The sequence below is a fragment of the Pleurodeles waltl genome, chromosome 7 (genome assembly GCF_031143425.1).
Source record: "Pleurodeles waltl isolate 20211129_DDA chromosome 7, aPleWal1.hap1.20221129, whole genome shotgun sequence".
Classification (NCBI taxonomy): domain Eukaryota; kingdom Metazoa; phylum Chordata; class Amphibia; order Caudata; family Salamandridae; genus Pleurodeles; species Pleurodeles waltl.
The window spans coordinates 79,664,809-79,685,050 of NC_090446.1; the positions used below are offsets into that span (position 1 = coordinate 79,664,809).

Here is a 20,242-nt window from a genome sequence, read left to right on the forward strand (position 1 = left end):
TGCTTGCTGCACGATGTCCAACATCCGATGTCCAACGTCCACCTTGCTCCAGCTTTCTCTCTGGCTCCAGCAAATGGCCTGAAGCAATCCTGGTGCTGCTTTCATGCTGGTAACCAGCATGAAAGAAGCATCAGGATTGGATGGAGCGGCCTCTGTCAGCCCTCACGAGAGCACTGGAGGCTTGTGCTTTCTGTAACCCAGCTGGCTTAAGACAGCTAGGTTTAGAGAAGTTTAAAGTGCGCATGTCTGGCTGGCCGTCGCAAGTCAGCTGACCAAAACGACATGCGCACTTTAAACTTAAGTGCACAGCTCACTGCGCCACTCACCGTTCAGGACGGAAGGATGGAAAATAAAATGGTAATAAATGAACTTTATTACCATTTTATTTTGCATCCCTGGGGGGCATTTTTACGCCCCTCTGCCCTAAAGGAGAAACAGCCGCTGTTGGCATCCTTGCTAAGCTACTGGCTCTTAAACGTTCATGACAGCAGCCACAGCAGGTAAGAGCTTACAAATTGCACCCGGCCCCCCAAGCCCCAAACCCACCCCTCACTTTGATTTGAAGTGATGGATTGGTAGAAACAACAGAAACACACAGAAGGTCGCACCCACGCTGGCACACAATTTAAGGAAGCGGGGATGGATGGAAGTTTCAAAACATCGGTCTGTGACATCTTCAGCTTATTTCGGCCCCCCTGCTTCCTGTGTTAGTGGCTCGGCCGAAGTGTGACACTCACGGCCACACTCTATCAGCCAGAGGCTCAGGCAGGGTTGCTTCTGCGGGGCTGCGCGCCATCGCGAGACTTCATCCATCCATCCACCGCTCCTGGGCTGTAGACCATGGAGGAAACACCAGCTGTCTGTCAAGGTCACTTCATCTGACTAAGAGGGCTCGGAGGCATCTGGTGTCTGGTCACCTTCGAAGTCACTACATCTGCCCTTCAATAGCTGCGGCTCAGGTAAAAGTTCACTAACGTTTTGTTGACCTTTATTCCATCTGCTCATACATGCTAACATTTTCACACTAGATACATTTTGAAAAAGAAAATCGAGAGATTTAATTTTCCTCATTGACTTGCATTTAAGCAAAGGCAATTTTTGGTGGAAAGCTGATAAATAAAGCCATTTCAGTTTTAAAAATCGGGAATCCCCCACCTGAATCGGGTCTGTTGGTATGTATGCATCTACTCTTTCATTCATCACCCACCTTTACAAGTCTCCATCCGCACACTTCTTTCAGCATCCCTCGGTTCACGTAACCCTAATCCGTTCAGCCACCCATTCATCCACTCCTCCGTCTGATCATCCATCTATGATACTTTCATTAACTTTTAGCTCTAACACTCTGGGGCAGATTTAAGAGCCCCAAGCGCCTCCTTCTGCCACATTAGCGTCATTTTTTTAATGCTAATGTGGCCCAATGAGGCTAAAATCGCCGCACTGTATTTAAAAAGTGGCGCAATGCATGCATTGCACCACATTGTAACACTTTGCGCTACATTATGCCTACACCTGGCAGAATGTATGCAAAGGGCGCGTTTCCCCATTAGGGTGCCGCAAAAATGGCGCAAAGAAATCTAAGATATTTCTTTGCGTCATTCTTTTCGGCACTTTTAACGCCTGATCAGAGCAGGCATTAAAATGATGTACACCACTGTTTACAATGGGACTCAATGGGCTTTGCTGGATTAGCGTCAACATTTTTTACGCTATTCCTGCAAAGCTCCGAACTCGCATAAAAAATTCTGACGCTAGTTCCCTTGCTACCGCCAGGGTGCCCTGTATCTTAGATACGGTGCAGACATTCTTAAATTAAGCCTTCCATATCTTCCTCCTTCCCATATCCAACACCATGCATGTATCCATCTATTCATCCATCCACTCATTCATTCGGCCTCAATCCTCTGCCCAGCTATCTGTCCATAAATCCATTGATCAAAGATTTCCAACCATTCTCAGATAACCCTTAATTCACCCCCACTTCAAATTCAATCAGCCATTCATCTATTCTATCCATCCACAAGCCTCCTTTCAATAACTCTTTGTATAAACTGTGGTGTCTCTAGAAACCTTTTTTATAGTGGCACATAAAAGGGACCAGCAACCACAAACTGGCGGGCCACATATATCGGGCACTGTGAAGATTGTGCGTGTGTGCGTGTGTGTGTGTGTGTAACTTTACAGTAATCTTCCTACTGGCAATATGTGTGTGTGAAAAGAAAGGCCCCTTACTTTCCACAAGGGCCCATGGTCTTGAAAGGACAAGGCCAGTCCGGGGGCTCAACAGCATCAAGCTTGGGGCACACTACACACATAGACAGACTTTCTGCCCCCAACAGGATGTTCCTGTGCTCCAGTCTCGGGGTCAGAGGTCACTTGAGCAGACACCATAAAAGCGGAGGAGAAAGGGCCCTTAATTCTGTGGCTAGACATGTCCCCAAAATTCATTCTCTTCGCAGGTGGGCTGCTCTCCGCCCCCAACTCATAAGGGCACCATAACTTCCTGTGGACGACCATACCAGCATTGTTAGGGGGTTGATGCACTCAGTCCTGCCTCCTTCTGTAGGCTCCATTCAACAACTCAAGCACTCGATGTTATTACTTAATTGATGGCTCCTGTGGCAATACCCAGTTCTCTGTGGAGATGACGGGGAAGAATGGGGAGGCATGAGGAATGCAGCGGGGACACAGTGCTTAATTTGAGCCGGTGGTTTCCAGTGCTGGCCACAGACACTTTATTGTCAACACTGGCTCTTATAACAGCCTGCCACATGGTGGCGCCTTTTGTATAATTTTGTGAGGAACACAACAACAGTTGTTTAATAATTAAAAATATTTGAAAAATAACTAATACCTGCTACCCACAGCTATAAGAATAGCTTGGGGGGGCACGCATTAGTCATTTTTAATGTATATTTAAAGTCTGAATTGTCACACATATAAGTGTGATGGTTAATTGTGATGATACTGTCATTGGCAGAGCTGGCAGGGGCAACTGGTGGTGCAAGATACAGTGGCCTCCTGGCAAGGGCCCTGGCATTTTTTTTTTTTTTTACAAATTAAGTACTGGGAGCACCGACCCCATGCACCTCGACCCTGGGGATGCTGCTGTTTGTACAGCCTTTATAGCAGACATCCCCCGTTTGCAAGAACTGTAAATAAGAAGAACAACTATTGCCCAATTTCATTTTCCTTAATGTACCCTCCTCCGAATGACTGAAGGCAGACTTGGCTAAAAAGCAAAGTTAGCTGGTGGCCTGCAGATTATTAAGTATTTTAGCAGCAAAAGTCATGAAGTTATCTATCTATCTATCTATCTATCTATCTATCTATCTATCTATCTATCTATCTATCTATCTATCTATCTATCTATCTATCCATCTACCAAATTTTTTTAAAAATCAAAACAAGTCTTGCAAAGTGCCACATATCAGTTGTGAGGGTATCCCAGTACTGAGGATTCTTGCTGCGGAGGCTCAGTCGAACAGCCAGGTCTTGAGTCGTATCCTGAATTCCAGCAGGGAGAGTGAGGTCTGGAGGTGAAAAGGGAGGTCGTTCTAGGCCCTGACCATGAGGGAGGAGAAGGAACAACCTCCGCTGTGACTTCAACTTATGTGAGGGGTGTGAGTGAGGTAAGGGAGGCGGAACGCAGCAGTTTGGAGGGTTGGTGGAAGTTCAGGCGGTGGTCGATGTATGCTGGTCCTTGGTTGTGCTGTGCTTTCCAGCTGTGGACCAGCATCTTGAAGTGGCATCTCGTTTGAATGGGGAGCCAATGGAGATTCCTGAGGTGAAGGGTGATGTGGGTCTGCTTGGGGAGGTCGAGGATGAGTTTGGTGGCAGAGTCCTGTGTGGTCTGAGGTCTCTTCAGGAGGTGCGGGGTGATTCCTGCATAGAACGTGTTGCCGCAGTCCAGGCGGCTGGTGACTAGGGCTTGGGTGAGGATACATCTGGTGTTGATAGGTAGCCATTTGAAGACCTAGCGTAGCATATGAAGAGTGAGGGAACAGGCTGGTGAGACTGTGTTGGATTGGTGAGCTTGCTGTCCAGGATGATGCTGAGGTTGCAAGCACAATCTGCAGGTGTGGGCCCCAGTTCTGAGGGCCACTTGCTTGTTTCTGTATTTTTTGTGTATTATTTTGTAGTTGAAATCATCAACAATGTATAGGCCTGCGTCCCCGGCTTCCAGTAATGACTCAGTAGGGAGGTCCCCGGATTCTAATAATGATTTACTGGTGGTCCCTGGGTTCCAGTAATGATAAAGTGGAGGTCCACAGATGTTAAAAGGTTGGGAACCCTGCTCTGCACCACTCTGTACCACTGCACTCTGTGCACCTGCACTCTATGCCAATACACTGTATGCCAATACACTTTACTCTGTAACACTCAACTCCATGCCCTTGCACTCTCTTCCAATCCACTGAACGCCACTTGAATCTACTCTGCACTACTGCACTCTATGCCACTGCACTCTACACCACTTTACACAATTACACTCTATGGCACTATATGCAACTGCACTCTACCCTGCACCACTCCACTCTACACCACTTCACTCTACTCTGAAGCAATCTGCTCTACACCACTGCACACTATGCCACTCTACTCTTAGCCACTGCACTCTACACAAATGCATTCTACATAACTGCCCTCTGTCACTGAACTCTATGCCACTGCACTACTCAGCATCGCTGTACTCAGCGCTACTGCTCTCTACGCCACTCTACACCACTACACTCTGACATTCTACCCTGCAAGAATGCACTCTCTGCCACTGAGCTCCATCCCACTCTACTCTGCACTACTTCACTCTATGCCGCTGCACTCTATGTCATTCTGGTCTGCACCGCTCTATGCTACTCTACTCTGCACCACTCTGCGCCACTGCTCTATATGCCACTCGACTCTACTCTGCGCCACTGCTTTCTGCATCACTCAACTCTACGTTACTCCACTCTGCACCAATCTACTTTACGCCACTTTACTCTACACGATTGCACTGTACGCCACTGCATTCTATGCCACACTAATCTACTCTGTGCGATTCTACTCTGCACCACTCTACTGTGTGCCACTCCACTCTGCACCACTCCACTCTGCGGAACTCCACTCTACTATGCACACCTCTAATCTGCGCCACTGCTTTCTACGACGGTGGATTGTACACCATTGAATTCAATGCCACTGCACTCTAAATCACTATATTTTGCAGCACTCTACGCTAGTGCACTCTACACCAGTCCTGTGTATGCACTCTACATGACTCCATACTCTGCCACTCCACTCCACAACACTCTACTCCTCTCTTCACCATTCCACTCTACGACACTCCACGCCACTCTCCTGTATGCCACTAACATTTACCAATGCTGAACATAATCCACGCTGGGGAACACAATGGCTAAAACACATTGGCAAAGCCAATAGCTCTTGCAAAGGCGAGACCTGTTGGCTTTGCCAATGCTTGTTTAAATTTAGTAGCCCACACAAGTTGTGCCTAGCGCACCACAAACTGGGTGAATCTCTGAAATGACCCCAAAGATGGCGCTGCTCTTCAGCTAGCATTCAACGATGGAGCAAATGTGTGTGGTACACAGTGCACAATGGCACCTCTGTGTGTAACACTGCAACATATCAAACATGCCGTGTACCGTTGCATGTAATACATGCACATGGTACACAAGAGCCTGACCTGTGCACTGTACGTCCCACACAGCTGCCCGTGAACCACGTTCAGTACATGTATGTACTGTAAACAAAATCGTGTGTCCGAAAACATCACCCTTGGTGCACATGCATAATAAAAGTGTACCTTGAGCACCACTCAGAATCTGCAACTATTTCCCTCTCTGGGTATAGAGAGTCTACTAATTTGCGTATTAATTCTCCATAGGATGTGCAGATGCTACGTAAATCCGAAACTTCTCAGTAACTCCTTTTCCTCACTCTATGAGTCTGATTTCCAACATGGATTAAGCCTAGAAGAAGTCATAATTTTAGCACGTTTAGCTCACGTCTGATTCACAAAGCATAGAGCAGGTATAAAAGGGATATGATCAACATTTGCATAATGCACACAACTAGGCATATAGTACTCAACATATTGGCCCATATTTAAGAGGGCTTAGTACCATATAACGACACATTAGTGTCATTTTTTTATGCTAATGTGGCGGTAGGTGGCCAAAATCACCGCACCAGATTACGAAGTGGCACAATGCTTGCATTGTGTCACTGTGTAATCCCTGTGCGCTACATGATGCCTGCACCAGATATAATGTATGCAAGGGGGCGTTCCAGCTTTGGGGGGGGCAGAAAATGGCGCAAAGAAATCTAAGAGATTTCTTTGCATCATTTTTTCTGCCATGTTTAACGCCTGCTCAGAGCAGGCGTTAAAGGGAGGCTCCCATTGGTTTCAATGGGCCTCTGGGTGCTTTGCAGGATTTGTGCCAAAATTTTAGACGCTAATTCTGCAAAGCGGCGAACTATCATCAAAACTTCTGACGCTAGTCCCCTAACTACCGGCATGGTGCGTCATATATTAAATACGGCACACACATGGCGGCATTAGTGGGGCGCTAAGGGGCGCTAGAAAAGTGGCGCTGCGCTAGATGCAGCGCCACTTTTCATGAATCTGCTCCATAGTGTTGCACTTAGTTTATCCCATCATAGCCAGTGGTTAAAATAAACAAATCGATCTCTTGGGAAGAACCCACTGCAGTTCCCACCTGCCAGTGGGACATTATATGTGTAAACAATATTTGGACCACGATCATTATGTTGGTCAATATTCTGTCCATGATATTATGACCTACACCCATGCAGGAAATCTTAGCATGTCCTTGACCATAAAAAGTTGGCCAAATCCCAGTTGATTTGTCTGCCCCAGAAGTAATGGGAATGTTTTTTTTTTCATTGAGGTATCAGCTTCATTCTGTGTGACTCACTGTAATCTATATCAACCAGAATCTATTAGATATCATGAGGCAGTCAGGTGAAAATTAATGTGGGCTCTGGGTGAGGTTTCAGTAGTTTGTGGCAGAAGCAAGAGTCATATTTTGAGTTTATTGAGGGAGGAGGAGAAGCGTATTGCAAGGTCTGGTGCACATGAAGACTATGGAGGAACTGAAAGTCACCACGGTTATTTCAAGCCTGGGAAGCCTGTCTGATAATGCTGTCATCAACAATAACCACGTCTATGTGGACACATCCTGCTTTTCCTGGAGAGCAGCCAGCCCTAAGGGTGTTTTAACAGGCCCCTAGTGGTGGTAAAGTGGGAAGTTGGATCACAGGCTCCCAAATGGCTGCTCAGGCTGAACACTAGTCTTCCTGTATGTACGAATCAGCAAAATTACATTTTCTACCCACATATCTTTTTCTCTTTTGTTTCCCCAGTGCAGCAACCTATCCCCATGAGCAGACTCCCATACCCAGATGCATCCTCATATGTCCATTGCAGCCTCACATTCCCAGTATGACTTCACCACAACTTTCCACCAGGACTACTCTTATCTTGGGGACATTGCCCAAGCTCAGAAAGACTAACTGAGGTTCAGTGAAATCCAGTCAATGCAGCAGAATGTTACATCTCACAATACCCTGTAGAAGAGGAGTATTTACTCCTCTCCCTTGTATCACAAGTTTGTGCTTCTCAGCAAATGGTGCCGGTGGTGAGGGGAGCAGCAAAGAGCCAAACAGGCATGCTCCATCTTAACCTTCCTCATAGGGTAGAATCCTCTAGCACTCTGTGGGAGGGGCTCAGTAACACAGCTTCTCTGCCCCAGCCCTAACTTTTACCTACTCACACACACCACAGTGAGACATAGGGCCTCAATAAGAGTCTGGCTGTCTACTGATGGCCAGACTCACAGTGGCGGTCCCACTGCCGACGGGCGGGCGGTGGAGACCGCCATATTACGAGCGTGGTGGTTTGGCCTGTGCCAAACCGCCACATTCCCGTTCTTACCGACAGGGCGGTCGGACCGTCGAGCCGGAGATAAGCATCTCCGACCCGGCGGTCCACCAAAGACCACTGGCGGTATTACGAGTCTCCTTTCCACCAGGGATTCCGTGGCGGTAGCACTACCACAAAATCTCTGGTGGAAAGGCTATCTGTGACAGGAATTTGCATTCCTGTTGCCGGTAGTCAACTCCCCCACCACTCCTATCTACCCAAGAGCCCTCCACCCCCTTTCCTTTACAACATTCCCACCCCACACCCGGACCCCCAGTAACCCTCCACCCCCCCACATCCAGTAGTAACCCCCCACCCCTCAGGCATACACGTACTTTGACCCCACCCCCCCGCATACACGCACGCACCTACACGCACCCATGGACATGCACACCCTGACTCTCCCTCACTCACACTCACAACACCCTTACACTGATGTGCACACGCTCACAACACCCCCATTAATACACCTGCCAGGCCGTATTACATGTGGTAATACTGCTGGCAGAGTCCTTTTGGCAAGGCGGGTCCGGTGGTGGAATCGCCCCTGTGCCGCCAACCACCAGTATGACTGCTGGTGACTTTCCGCCTAAAGAATGGTGGAAAGCTGCCAGCAGTCATAATATGGTGGTCTGCAGACCGCCAGCACTGGCGATCTAGTGGCGGCTTTGTCGGTCTTGGAAAAAGACCGCCAAAGTCATAAAGAGGGCCATAGTGTAGGCATGAGGAATAGTTCCTGCCCCCTGTCCATCCCAGGCCGTACGAAAGTCAGGCTGCAGGTGCCCCTGTGGAGAGCAGGGTGCTTAGCTTGCAGAAAGTAAATAGAGATGCCCGCTTACTTATTATCCCTGCCACTGCCCTGAGCTGCAGGTTTCAACAGTGGTGGCTCCTCCATTAGGGCGGAGGAGCGTCGCCCCTCCCTCCAGCAGCTGCAGCTGCAGCTGCAAAACCTTTACCAGAAAACGAAAATAAAATCGTTTTCGAGTAAAGGGGCGGGCCACTTGGGTGACGAGCAGTGAGGGGGAGTGCACAGCACTCCCCCTCAGTGCGCATGTATGTTTGGCTGGCTATTTTGGGCCATCCAAACACATAAGCGCAGTAGGCTCTCTCCAGCCCAGAAACACAGTTGCGGGGCTGGAGAGAGCATGCACAGGCTCCCAGTCTGCCGGGGAGTGCCCTAGCTGAGCACTCCCAGCCAATCCTAACACTGCTCTGAGCAGCGTCAGGATTGGCCAGAGGGCAGGCTTGGAGCCTGTGCCTGCAGCAGAGGAGCGGATTGAGCGGTGCCGCGGCAGCACTCAAGGTAAGTGTGTTTTTTAAAAATTATTAATTAGATGTTTATTCCCCCTCCCCCGCGCCCCGCCCCTTCCACGTGCCACGAGCCGCAACTGGGTCTCAAAGAGCACTAACCTGCTGCCTCTCAACACATGATGCCATTAGCCCAGAGTGAGAGGGGACAGCCATGTCATACACACGAAAGGCAGAAGCACTGGGTAGAAAGAGATCAAAATAGTTTCTTTGTCCCTCTTATATTTCTAACCACCCAGGCCACACTGTGAAATAGTGCAGGTTGAAAAGGAGTTCCTGCAGCTCATTCCTTCCCACCTGGCCTCTCAGTTGTAAAAGGGCATCTACCAAGAAGTCTTCAGTGACAAGAGGAGACCAACTGAAGAAGGTTACTTTTTCTCACTGAGATATGAAAAATATCTGTCCATAGCATTGCCCCTTAGTCCCTGACATAAAGATCACAGATGGCAATGCCAGATGTACAAAAAATGTACCCTGGATTTGAAATTGGCACTTTTAGCAACCTCCTGGGCCAATGTGTTACTGTGTTCCAAGTATCTGCTGCAAATTGAAGTTCAAATTCACATTTCAAATGAGGTTTTTTTGGTGTGACAACAAACATCTACACTGCCAAAGTTGAAAGATTTCCTATAAACAATATATTGCCAAAGTTAAACGATGTCCTATAAACAATGGGCAGCATAGAAGGATAGAAACAACTGTTATATGATATATTTTATTTATTTAGTTGTTTTGTTTAGTGCTAAGTGTCAACTTTTGTTTACTTATGTTCTGAAGGAGCTGACCACCTACAGAAATTTCAAATTTAATTTGAAGCAACGTTGGAGACCAGTCAGAAGGGTGGAGCACATATCTGACATACTTCAGCAGTTACAACCCCTAAAATCTGTGAGTTAATTTAGAAACGAAATTTGAAAAGTTCAGTCTTCAGCAGTTGCCTGAATCCCAAATGTTTAGATTCAGATCACATGAAGAGGTTGCTGGCATTCTACTATCTGGTGCCCTCTAGTCTTGGCCGTCTGCCCCGTGTTCCAACCTCTTAAAATTGCTAGGTCTGCTGGATGGGCAATGATCATACGTTACTGATTACGATGTAGTGTGGAGCAAGTTAATGCAGATGTTCTGGTCCTTTGCCCAGTTGGAGGATTATGACAATGCAGATAACTTTGATCATGATTCTGCTTTCTACTGGAAGCTGTTGATGAGCTTCAAAAGCGGCTAGTGAATTTGTGGAGATTTAGTCACATTGCGGTTGCTGGTTATGTAGCCATTGCAGCCTGGCATATGTTTCTTGGAAGACCAGTGTAGATGATGTTTTAGTAGCCAGTGTGTGCCATGATAAGGGTTCATTTCAGCTCCATTAGATGATTGGTTTTGTGATATAAATGGATTTAAAAAGTACACAGAGCTGGGCAAACCAAAATTTTATCGTCAATAAGTGTCTTCCAGGTTGCAATCTTTTTTAATGTTAAAGCAAAGATTTCCAGAGCTTGCAGGGCCAGCCGAAAGGTAGTGGAATGGGCTCGGTTTCTCCCAACACAGGGATCTTCTTTTTTGCTCTGTTCATTGAATAAAGGGCATGGTCCAAGCATGAGGCGATGTTTTGGGATTATTTGGTTGGTTATCTTGCTAAGAGTGAATTTGCTAGGTAACAAACCACACATTTGGAAGTCCACTTGGTATTTGTGGGCCTAATGAGACAGAATGAATCTAGATATTAAGCAACAGACAAGAACGGGAGACAGGGATGATCCTTGGGGAACATTAGAGGCTTCCAGCTCACAAAAGACTCACCTGACTGGGTCCTGCATTTTTGTCTAAGAGTGGAAAGAGCCCATGACAGAGCGGGCCAAGCTATACCCACCCCATTCAAACCTTCCTACAAATATTATTTTGTTTTCCATGTTGTAGGCCACAGTCAAGGAGTGTAAGGGCTGTTTTCTCAATTTCATCCCAGAGATATTTTACGGCATGGGCAAAGTGGGCAATTTGCCCAGTGCCCCAACCTTGCAAGGGGCCCCTTGAAAAGTGAACTTTCTCTCTCTAGCTCACCTCTGTCTGTTTTTCTATCACAACCTAGTATATATTTTACGATATTGGTTGCCATCATGAGACTTGATTTAGCAGAAAATGGATGATAAAATACAAAGAGGTGGCTTAAACAGGACCCATAAATATGTCTTGCCCGGGGGCCCCCAAATCCGTAAGTTTAGACTGCTTATTCCAGGTAAGGAGGTGCTTGTCTCACAATGGCTAGAGCTAGTTCAGAGCCCTCTGAAGTTCTAATTCCAAACAGAAGGTCACAGAGGGAGGACTTCAGCTCATAGTCATTTTGTAGCTGTCTTTGGATCTCCCTTCCCTTGATCTTGCTGGGAAGGGAAGTTTTGAAAATTGAGGAAAGTCCAGGATTCACTGGCTTTTTTTTAGGGGAAAATGATGGTGTGTTACAAAGGGCTGGATACATCTCCCAAATGGAGGAAGGCCATTGTGTGTATGTGTATTGTGTAGAATAAGAGAAGGGATACATGAGAACCAAAAGGCAGGAAGTTGGGCAGGGGCCCAGGGGCAAGTTAGATGCTTTTATCTTGGTGAGAATACTTAACAGCTCGGTGTCTTCAGAAGCTTGGAAGCTTGAATGAGGAAAAGGCAGATTGTCACAGTGGTGGAGTAGTGTGTCAGAGGAGAGATAGTTCCTGTGTGTTGGAGCTTGAGTTGGGGTTTTGCAGTTGTGGATATGAAGAACTCAAGTAGGTCTCGGCAATGATGTTTGAAACATAGTCTGCCTTACAGAGGGCTCACAATTAGACATTACAAAGTTTTACACACCTGTAGTATGGTTCCATACATGAGATTGCATTTTGGTTTGAACCCGAAGAGCAGGTCTAACCCAGAAACCAAGGACCTATGCTATATTTTGTGGTTATCCAGTTCCAATACAACTGATCCAAACTGAAGCCATTTAGAAGTGGGTAGCTCGTTATACCACCTAATTCCCCTTTTCTTCCAAAAAGTCACTCAGTTTTTCTTACTCACTTTTTTAAAGTATTTTCCTTCCCAGCTGTGGGCCCAATTCACAAAGGTAAACTTTGACCAAAAGTCTACGTTTATACCAGAAGTCTAAACTTAGACCAAAAGTCTAACTTTACTCGTAGTAAAATTAGACTTTAAGTCTAAACTTAGACTTTTGGTCTAAGTGTACCTTTGTGAATCATGCCCTGTATCGGTACAATCATGATGAAGACTCGGGTGCCCTTTTAGGTCAAAAGCCTTGTCTATGAATTATGTTGACTCAGCACCCCTCTTCCCACTAGATCTTGACTCCAAATCAGAGGGCAAAACAGGTTTTTGTTGTAAATGAGTATGGTTATTACAAAAAAAACTCATAAATGCTTTAGGACTGAATGGATTATGGGGTGGAAGGCATAGAAAGGCAGATAGAGGTAGAAACAGGGTGATGCTGGAACAGTGCAACAGTATGGTAGAATAGAGATGTAATTGTGTTAAATGGGAAAGAATTTGTGGAATGGATCGCCCAGTGACTGAGTGAAAGGTTATGCAGGAAGATGGCATATGTAGTAAAGAGTGGAAAATGAATGGCAGAGGCATGTTATTAAAAAAGGCTTAGTACAACACATATATATATATATCTATATATATATATATATATATATATATATATATATATATATAGACTAAAATAATATGTAACTTGTAACCAACAAGATCTGATTTCAATGCATTAAAGGTGGATAGCTTGTTTATATCAGACATACCTCTAACGATGTATACTACAATGTATATATGATGATGTGTGTATACAAGAAACAATTCAACTTGTAAGTAACTCATTGATAACTACACAGAACATGTAACCATCAATCTAAGGGTCGATAAATTGTTTGTTATGGAAGGTGCTTTAATACCCCAGGATCAGGTTCGCGCTATATAAAAGTCTCTAAATAAATAAATGCGTAGGTTGAAGCAGTAAGTGGAACTATAATGGATGCATGAATTAATGATACTTACTTTAAAGGCCATGCCCTACATTATCCTGTATTTCAATATAAATTGTGATCTTCTGTTTCAGTCCTACAAAGATGTCCCCCTTGTGGTATAATGACAGCGACTTCCATGAGACTGAAGATGTGGCACCAAGCTTCTCTCCAGGATCCATGATCACCATGGCTATCCTCGGCATCACCTTTCTCCTTGGCCTTCCTGGGAATGCTATAGTCATATGGGTCACTGGTCTGAAGATGAAACGCACAGTGAACACTATCTGGTTCCTGAACTTGGCAGTCGCAGACTTTCTGTGCTGCTTGTCCTTGCCATTCTCCATTGCCCAGGTAGCCTTGCATGGACACTGGCACTATGGGAGCATGCTCTGTAAGTTCCTCCCTTCCGTTATCATCTTCAACATGTTCGCCAGTGTCTTCATCCTGGTGGCCATTAGCCTGGATCGGTGCTTGCTGGTGATCAAGCCAGTGTGGTCTCAGAACCATCGGACTGTGGGCATGGCCTCTGGGTTGTGCCTCGGTATCTGGTCCCTTGCCTTTCTCATGTGTGTACCTGTATTTATCTACAGAGAACAATTTACCACTTACGAGGGCAAAATAGTTTGTGGTTACAACTATGGCTCAGATTCAGAAGCTTATTTTGAATATGATTACTTAGACCACTTTCCTACCGCTACTGATGAGTCTCCGCTGGGTAATTTAGCAAGGTCCAAAGAACAAATACCTACCGCAGAGGATATTAGAGATCTGAGTAAGCTGGAGATTATAACTCACACTCCTATGGCCCCAAAAGAAAAAGCAGGGGCTGGTTTCAATTCTTCAATGGAATTTGCTTTCACAAACTATGTTACAACTCATAATCCTCAAGCTAAAGTCTCAACATCTAGACCATTGGCAAGCACTTTCCAAGACATTCTTAATCAAAATTCTTTGGATAAAGTTACACAAATACAGAAATCAAGCGATAAAATTAGCTCTGCAATGACTCATCAACCGAGAACCCCCAAGTCGGTTGTGAGTTTTGACTCCAGCAGAACTCCAGGTGGAATATCTACTGCAAATCTCACTCCACTGCCAAGCGGCCATCCTGCTTACTACTCAGAATGGGAGGACACGCACTACGGTCTGTACGAAGACCAGGCCGCACCAGTACCCCTCACTGTCACCACCTTCACTCGCCTGGTTTTTGGCTTTCTCATCCCCTTAACCATAATCGTAGTCTGCTATGCACTCATACTCCAGAGAGTAAAGGGTGCCCATTTTTCAAAGTCAAGTGCCAAAATGTTAAGGGTAGTCTTCATCATTGTGAGTGCCTTTTTTGTCTGCTGGGCTCCCTACCACATCATCGGGGTCTTCCTGCTGTACTACAGTAGCCCAACAGTGGTCCTCCTGGATTCCCTGTCCCAGTGCCTTGCCTACACCAACAGCTGTATCAACCCGGTGCTGTATGTCTTCAGTGGGCAAGACTTCAAGGAGAAGCTTCGTAAGTCTGTGCGTGCTGTTTTCGAGAGCGCCTTCAGTGAGGATATGACCCGCTCCACCGCGCCTACAAGAAGTAGAAACTCTACAGATGGAACTATGAAAATAACTGCAGTGTAAGAGACCAATTTCCGGATTCATGGCATCTCCAAACACGTTTATGCATTAGAAAATTGATTCGCTTGGGGGGAGGTGGGCGGATATCCCATTGGTCTCTAACAGATCATAGGAAATGCAATTTATGATTCAACAGCAAACTATTAAAGCCAGCAGCAATGTTGGGTTCTTATTCCCTTTTGTTCTTACTTTACAGGCTACGTTAATAAAATGTCTACAGGTAAAAACTACTACTGACTACCTGCACAAAAACACAAAGACTAATACTACCAGACAAAATGCAAAGTAGTGTACATTAGTAGTCAATACATTTGTTTCATACATGGGGAAATGGAAGACTTTTACTAGCTGGGTAAGACTGCCTCCTTAAAATGTCAAGCACTTGCACCTCTGAAAAAACTTGCATTCAAAAGAGCAGCAGACTAAGAGGTTTCTGGTTGATTTGACAATGAAGTAGGGTTGTTGCTGTCTGTGTTTATTTTTCCAATTTAAATGTACTCTAATTCAATGAATGATAAAGCACTGAATCATTTCCAATTGATCTAAGTTTAATGGGAGAGGGGCTACCACATCACGACTGATGCTGGGTCACATGCATGTCACCTTTTCTTCTCTCCGGTTAGAAATCCATCGAACTGAACTGCGGTTCATTACACACCCAGGATAGACCCAAATATCTCCAAATCACATAGGATTGTGGAAAAATGTGTTGTGCAGCAGAGAGAAAATGAACAAGACTTTTATTTACGATATGTCAAAGTTTGAGCGGCTGTATGTTTATTGCACAGGCAGCTGGCTTCTTTGGGCACCGGCATTCAGTCTTTTGCAAACGAAGCAGTGGAGGTGTTGCGGTGATCCTGGACACATTTTATGTAATGTTATGCAGCACCATGTTGAATTTCTATCTCTCAAATTTCCCAATTACAAAACATGATCACAGTACAACTTTATAATACCAATATCTCCATAAATAGTGTATTGTATATTGTTAGCTGGTAGCAATAAAAAAACAGCTTTCTCCACACGTCTTTAAGTGGCCCGTGTCCCTCTGTTTCTCCGAACCAACCAGGGGCGGCTCATCCATAAGGGAAGTTGAGCGTTGCCCCCCACCACCGCCAGCAGCGCAAGCCACAAACCCTTTCAAAGAAAAGGATAATAAACTATGTGTTGTGGTCTTGGGAGGTCTCTGACATCATTGATCAATGATGTCAGAGAATAGAATGGAGACGTTCAAGGGATTCTGTGGGAAGACGGTTGGGAGTGAAGGAAGAAGCAAGAAGCAGCAGGCACTGTTGTGGATGCTGTATTAATAAAGACTTACCATACGACTTCTGGATCTTTGGAATTACTTCGTAACAGTGGCGACGAGAGTCTACAGCATCCACCGAACCTGGCGTGTGATATACTGACGGCTGGATTTTTATTAGCGCTGTAGCGAGAAGGACGACGTGGAAGTACTCCACCGTTGTAATGTAGGAGCTGATATTCAAATATTATTCCATAATCTGAAGTGCTGAGTGCTGCGTGTCGAGTCACGCTATGAGTTCATTGAAAGTGCTGAACTGCGGTTGAGCTCCCGGTGAGAGAAGGTATTTGGCTGCACTTCTTATCTTTTGGGAATGTCTCGAGCCGTTCTGGCAGCAGTAGTTTAAGCGTGCGTTTGAAATTTGTGCGCTATTTAAACAAAAGAAAAAAAAGGGAGAAGAAGAACTAACGGATACCTTGCACGCGTACATTTTCAAGCCCCCGTGCGAACGTGCGCATTTCAAAGCGTTCCTGTGAATGTGCGCGTGTGGTTGTAGCAGCATTCCATAAGACTTTGTTTTGAGGAGATCACTTTCAAGACCAACATAACACGGCGCAAGTCTCTCCAACAGTTGTCTTCAACCTTGATACATTACGAGACTGACACGAACGTCAGACCTCGCGTGGTTACAGTTTTACCGGGTCTAGTCTGCTAACTCGTTTTTTCCTGGCACAAAAAAAAAAAAAACACATATACTCATATGTTGTTCTTGGAAATGGTATATTTTATTGAAATGGAGAGTAAGACAACATGGGGGTCATTCCAAGTCTGGCGGGCGGCGGAGGCCGCCCGCCAGACTTCCCCCCTCCGAAATACCGCTCCGCGCCAAAAGACCGCCCGCCAGCCCAGGGAAAAACTCCCTTCCCACGAGGATGCCGGCTCGTAATCGAGCCGGCGGAGTGGGAAGGTGCGACGGGTGCTGTTGCACCCGTCGCGTATTTCACTGTCTGCCAAGCAGACAGTGAAATACTTGTAGGGGCCCTCTTACGGGGGCCCCTGCAGTGCCCATGCCAGTGGCATGGGCACTGCAGGGGCCCCCAGGGGCCCCCAGGGGCCCCGCGACCCCCCCTACCGCCATCCGGTTCCCGGCGGGCGGACCGCTGGGAACTGGATGGCGGTAGCTGCGCCGCCTTGGAGGATTCCAAAGGGCGGGAGACCGCCAGTGTTGCCGGTCCGACCGCGGCTTTACCGCTGCGGTCGGAATGCCCTTGGGAGCACCGCCGGCCTGTCGGCGGTGCTCCGGCGGTCCTCCAACCCGGCGGTCATTGACCGCCAGGGTTGGAATGACCCCCCATATGTATAATATACTGTTCTTGACTTAAGCATTTTGAGAATTTTTGAACATTTCATTTATCGTTTTTTTTCTTGGAGCATATTTCCTACACTATGTCTCATATGGCTGCTTTCAGTTTGTCTCAACCACCACAATTTTTATCTGAACGTGGGGAACCTATTCTACCGTGGAAAAAATTGATAAATCTTTTTGAATCTTATCTGATTGGCATTGGCGGAGAAAAGTTTTCGCCAGCAAGGAAACAAGGAATTCTTCTGCATAATTTAGGTATAGAAGGTAGGAATATCTATGACAGTCTTGATCCAATTACGATTGGCACTGCAGATGGTGACCCTAGGGACGTGTATGATATGTCAGTCATGATGTTGAAGAAACATTTTGATACTCGAATAAATGTAGTCATGGAAAGACATAAATTCTTTATGAGAACACAAGCTAGAGATGAAAGAGTGGGAAATTACATTACCTCTCTTGAAACACTTGCACAGACCTGTGAATTTTCTGGTTTAACAGATTCTCTTATCAGAGATCAACTGGTAAGATGTACCAATAATCCAAGTGTGCAAGAAAAGCTATTAGCAAAAAATCCCTCTCTAGAAGAAGCTGTTGCTATTGTGGAGAGTTTGGAGCATGCCGCTTCCTGGGTTAAAGAAATGAAAAACACCACTTCGAACTGTTTCACTGACCCCTCTGTTAATCCGACAGTAGCTAGAGTTTCCACTCAAGAAGGTTTACAGGAGAAGAGATCAGCGGCAAGTTATCTGAGAGGGGGCAGCGAGATGCCCAAAGAGTCCAAGCTTAAATGTTACAAATGTGGGAGTTCTGGACATTTAGCTAATAATCCAAGATGTTTTGCTAGGAATGTCAACTGCAGAAATTGTGGGAAGAAAGGACATTTAGCAAAAGTTTGCAAAAATCAGAAGATAAATGTGATAGATGAAACAATACCAAGTCAACAGTTGATCTTAAATGTGAAGTGTCCTGATACTCAAAATTTCTCTATAAGTAGTGATACCAAGTTAGTCATGCCAAAATGTGATATAGAGATTGATGGTAAAATTGTTCCTGTTCTTGCAGATTCGGGCTCTCCTTTTACCTTAATAGGTGATAAAAACTGGGAGACAATTTTTGGTAATGATCACATTGAACTTTTCCCTCCTCATATTAACCCCATAGGCTATGGTGGACAACGAATTGATTTATTTGGCTACTCATTGATGACAATTAAATTCAAGGGGCGTGAAACTGTAGGGAAAATTTATGTGGCCAAACGAGGAGATAACTTGTTGGGGTGGAGACATCAAAAAGATCTGGGCATTATTCTCAACCCAAATTCCCCCTAACAAGTTCTTTCCATATCTCATATAGGAAGTGATGTTTCAATTGTGAATGAATTTCCTGAAGTGTTCAGTGACAGATTAGGGCTATTGGCAGATTTCAAGCATAAAATCATTTTGAAATCTTCTGCTAAACCAGTAGTACATAAAGTAAGGAAAGTGCCTCATTTGATGTTATCTCCATTGCAGGAGGAGCTTAATAGATTACAGAGTTTGGGAGTTATAGAAGAGATTGAAGCTTCGGAATGGTTGGCTCCCATTGTTCTAGTTCCCAAGGACAATGGTTCTAAAATTAGAATGTGTGTGGACTTGAGAGGTCTTATGCCAGTGTATATGGGTAGATCGCCAACCTTTGCCAAACATCAATGAAACCTTAACCATGCTCTCACAAGCCAAGGTATTTAGTGTGTTAGATTTATCTGCAGCCTATCATCAAATTTTACTTCATGAGGACTCAAGACACTTAACTTCTTTTGTTACGCCTCTGGGAGCTTTTAGGTTTATTAGAATGCCATTTGGTTTAGCGTCAGCAGCTGCGTGTTTTCAAAGAATAATGAAGGAAGTGCTTAAGGGTTTGAGTTCTGTCCTATTCTTTCAAGATGATATGTTAATTTATAGTGAAAATGAAGAGGAGCATAATATTACTCTTAGAGCAGTTCTGAGGAGATTAAAAGAAAAAGGATTTACCTTAAAGAAAGAAAAGTGCAAGTTCAAGGTTGGAACAGTTTCTTATTTAGGACACACCATATCTGGCGATGGTATCAAACCTAAAGTGTAATTGGCCAAATCTATCATATCAATGCCCACTCCTTCTGACAGAGATCAAGTGCGCTCATTTCTTGGTCTAGCAGAATATTACTCGAAGTTTATTAGAAAGTTTGCAAGTGTAGTGCACCCTTTAAGAGCCATGCTAAAGAAAGGTGTGGATTTTGTGTGGTCCTCAGAGTGTGAAGAGGCTTTTAACATTGTTAAATCCAGAATTGGTGAAATGCCTACACTAGGCCACTTTGATACTAGGAGGAAAACGTTGTTGTCCACGGATGCTAGCCTGAAGGGCTTGGGTGCGGTTCTCTCACAATTAGTTGATGGTGAAGAGAAAGTAGTGGCCTTTGCCTCTCGTTCTCTTAGAGAGGCAGAAGTCCGCTATTCAGTAATAGAGCGTAAAGCTTTGGCATGCAATTGGGCTGTTAACCATTTCAAGTACTACCTTTGGGGGTTGCCGTTTGTAATTAGAAGTGATCACAGACCTTTAGTGCAGATGTTTTTGTGCCGTAATATTGAAAACACAACTCCACGCATCAAGCGTTGGGTTGAAGGTCTAATGGAATATAATTTCCATGTGGAGTGCCTACCAGGGAAAGATAATATTCCGGCAGATTTCCTTTCTAGATTACCTTTGGTGGACCATACTACGAATGATCAAATCCCAGTTTT

The 20,242-nt window shown here is 45.3% G+C and overlaps 1 protein-coding gene across 1 annotated transcript; it reads left to right on the plus strand.

Moving 5' to 3' along the window:
* The first annotated feature begins 728 nt into the window (after positions 1 to 728).
* LOC138303686 (C3a anaphylatoxin chemotactic receptor-like) lies at positions 729 to 15,899 on the plus strand. The gene is made up of 2 exons (XM_069243013.1): positions 729 to 959; positions 13,347 to 15,899. Exon 2 carries the CDS (start codon positions 13,357 to 13,359, stop codon positions 14,872 to 14,874), a length of 1,518 nt encoding a protein of 505 aa, XP_069099114.1. The 5' UTR covers positions 729 to 959; positions 13,347 to 13,356; the 3' UTR covers positions 14,875 to 15,899.
* The last annotated feature ends 4,343 nt before the right edge of the window (positions 15,900 to 20,242 follow it).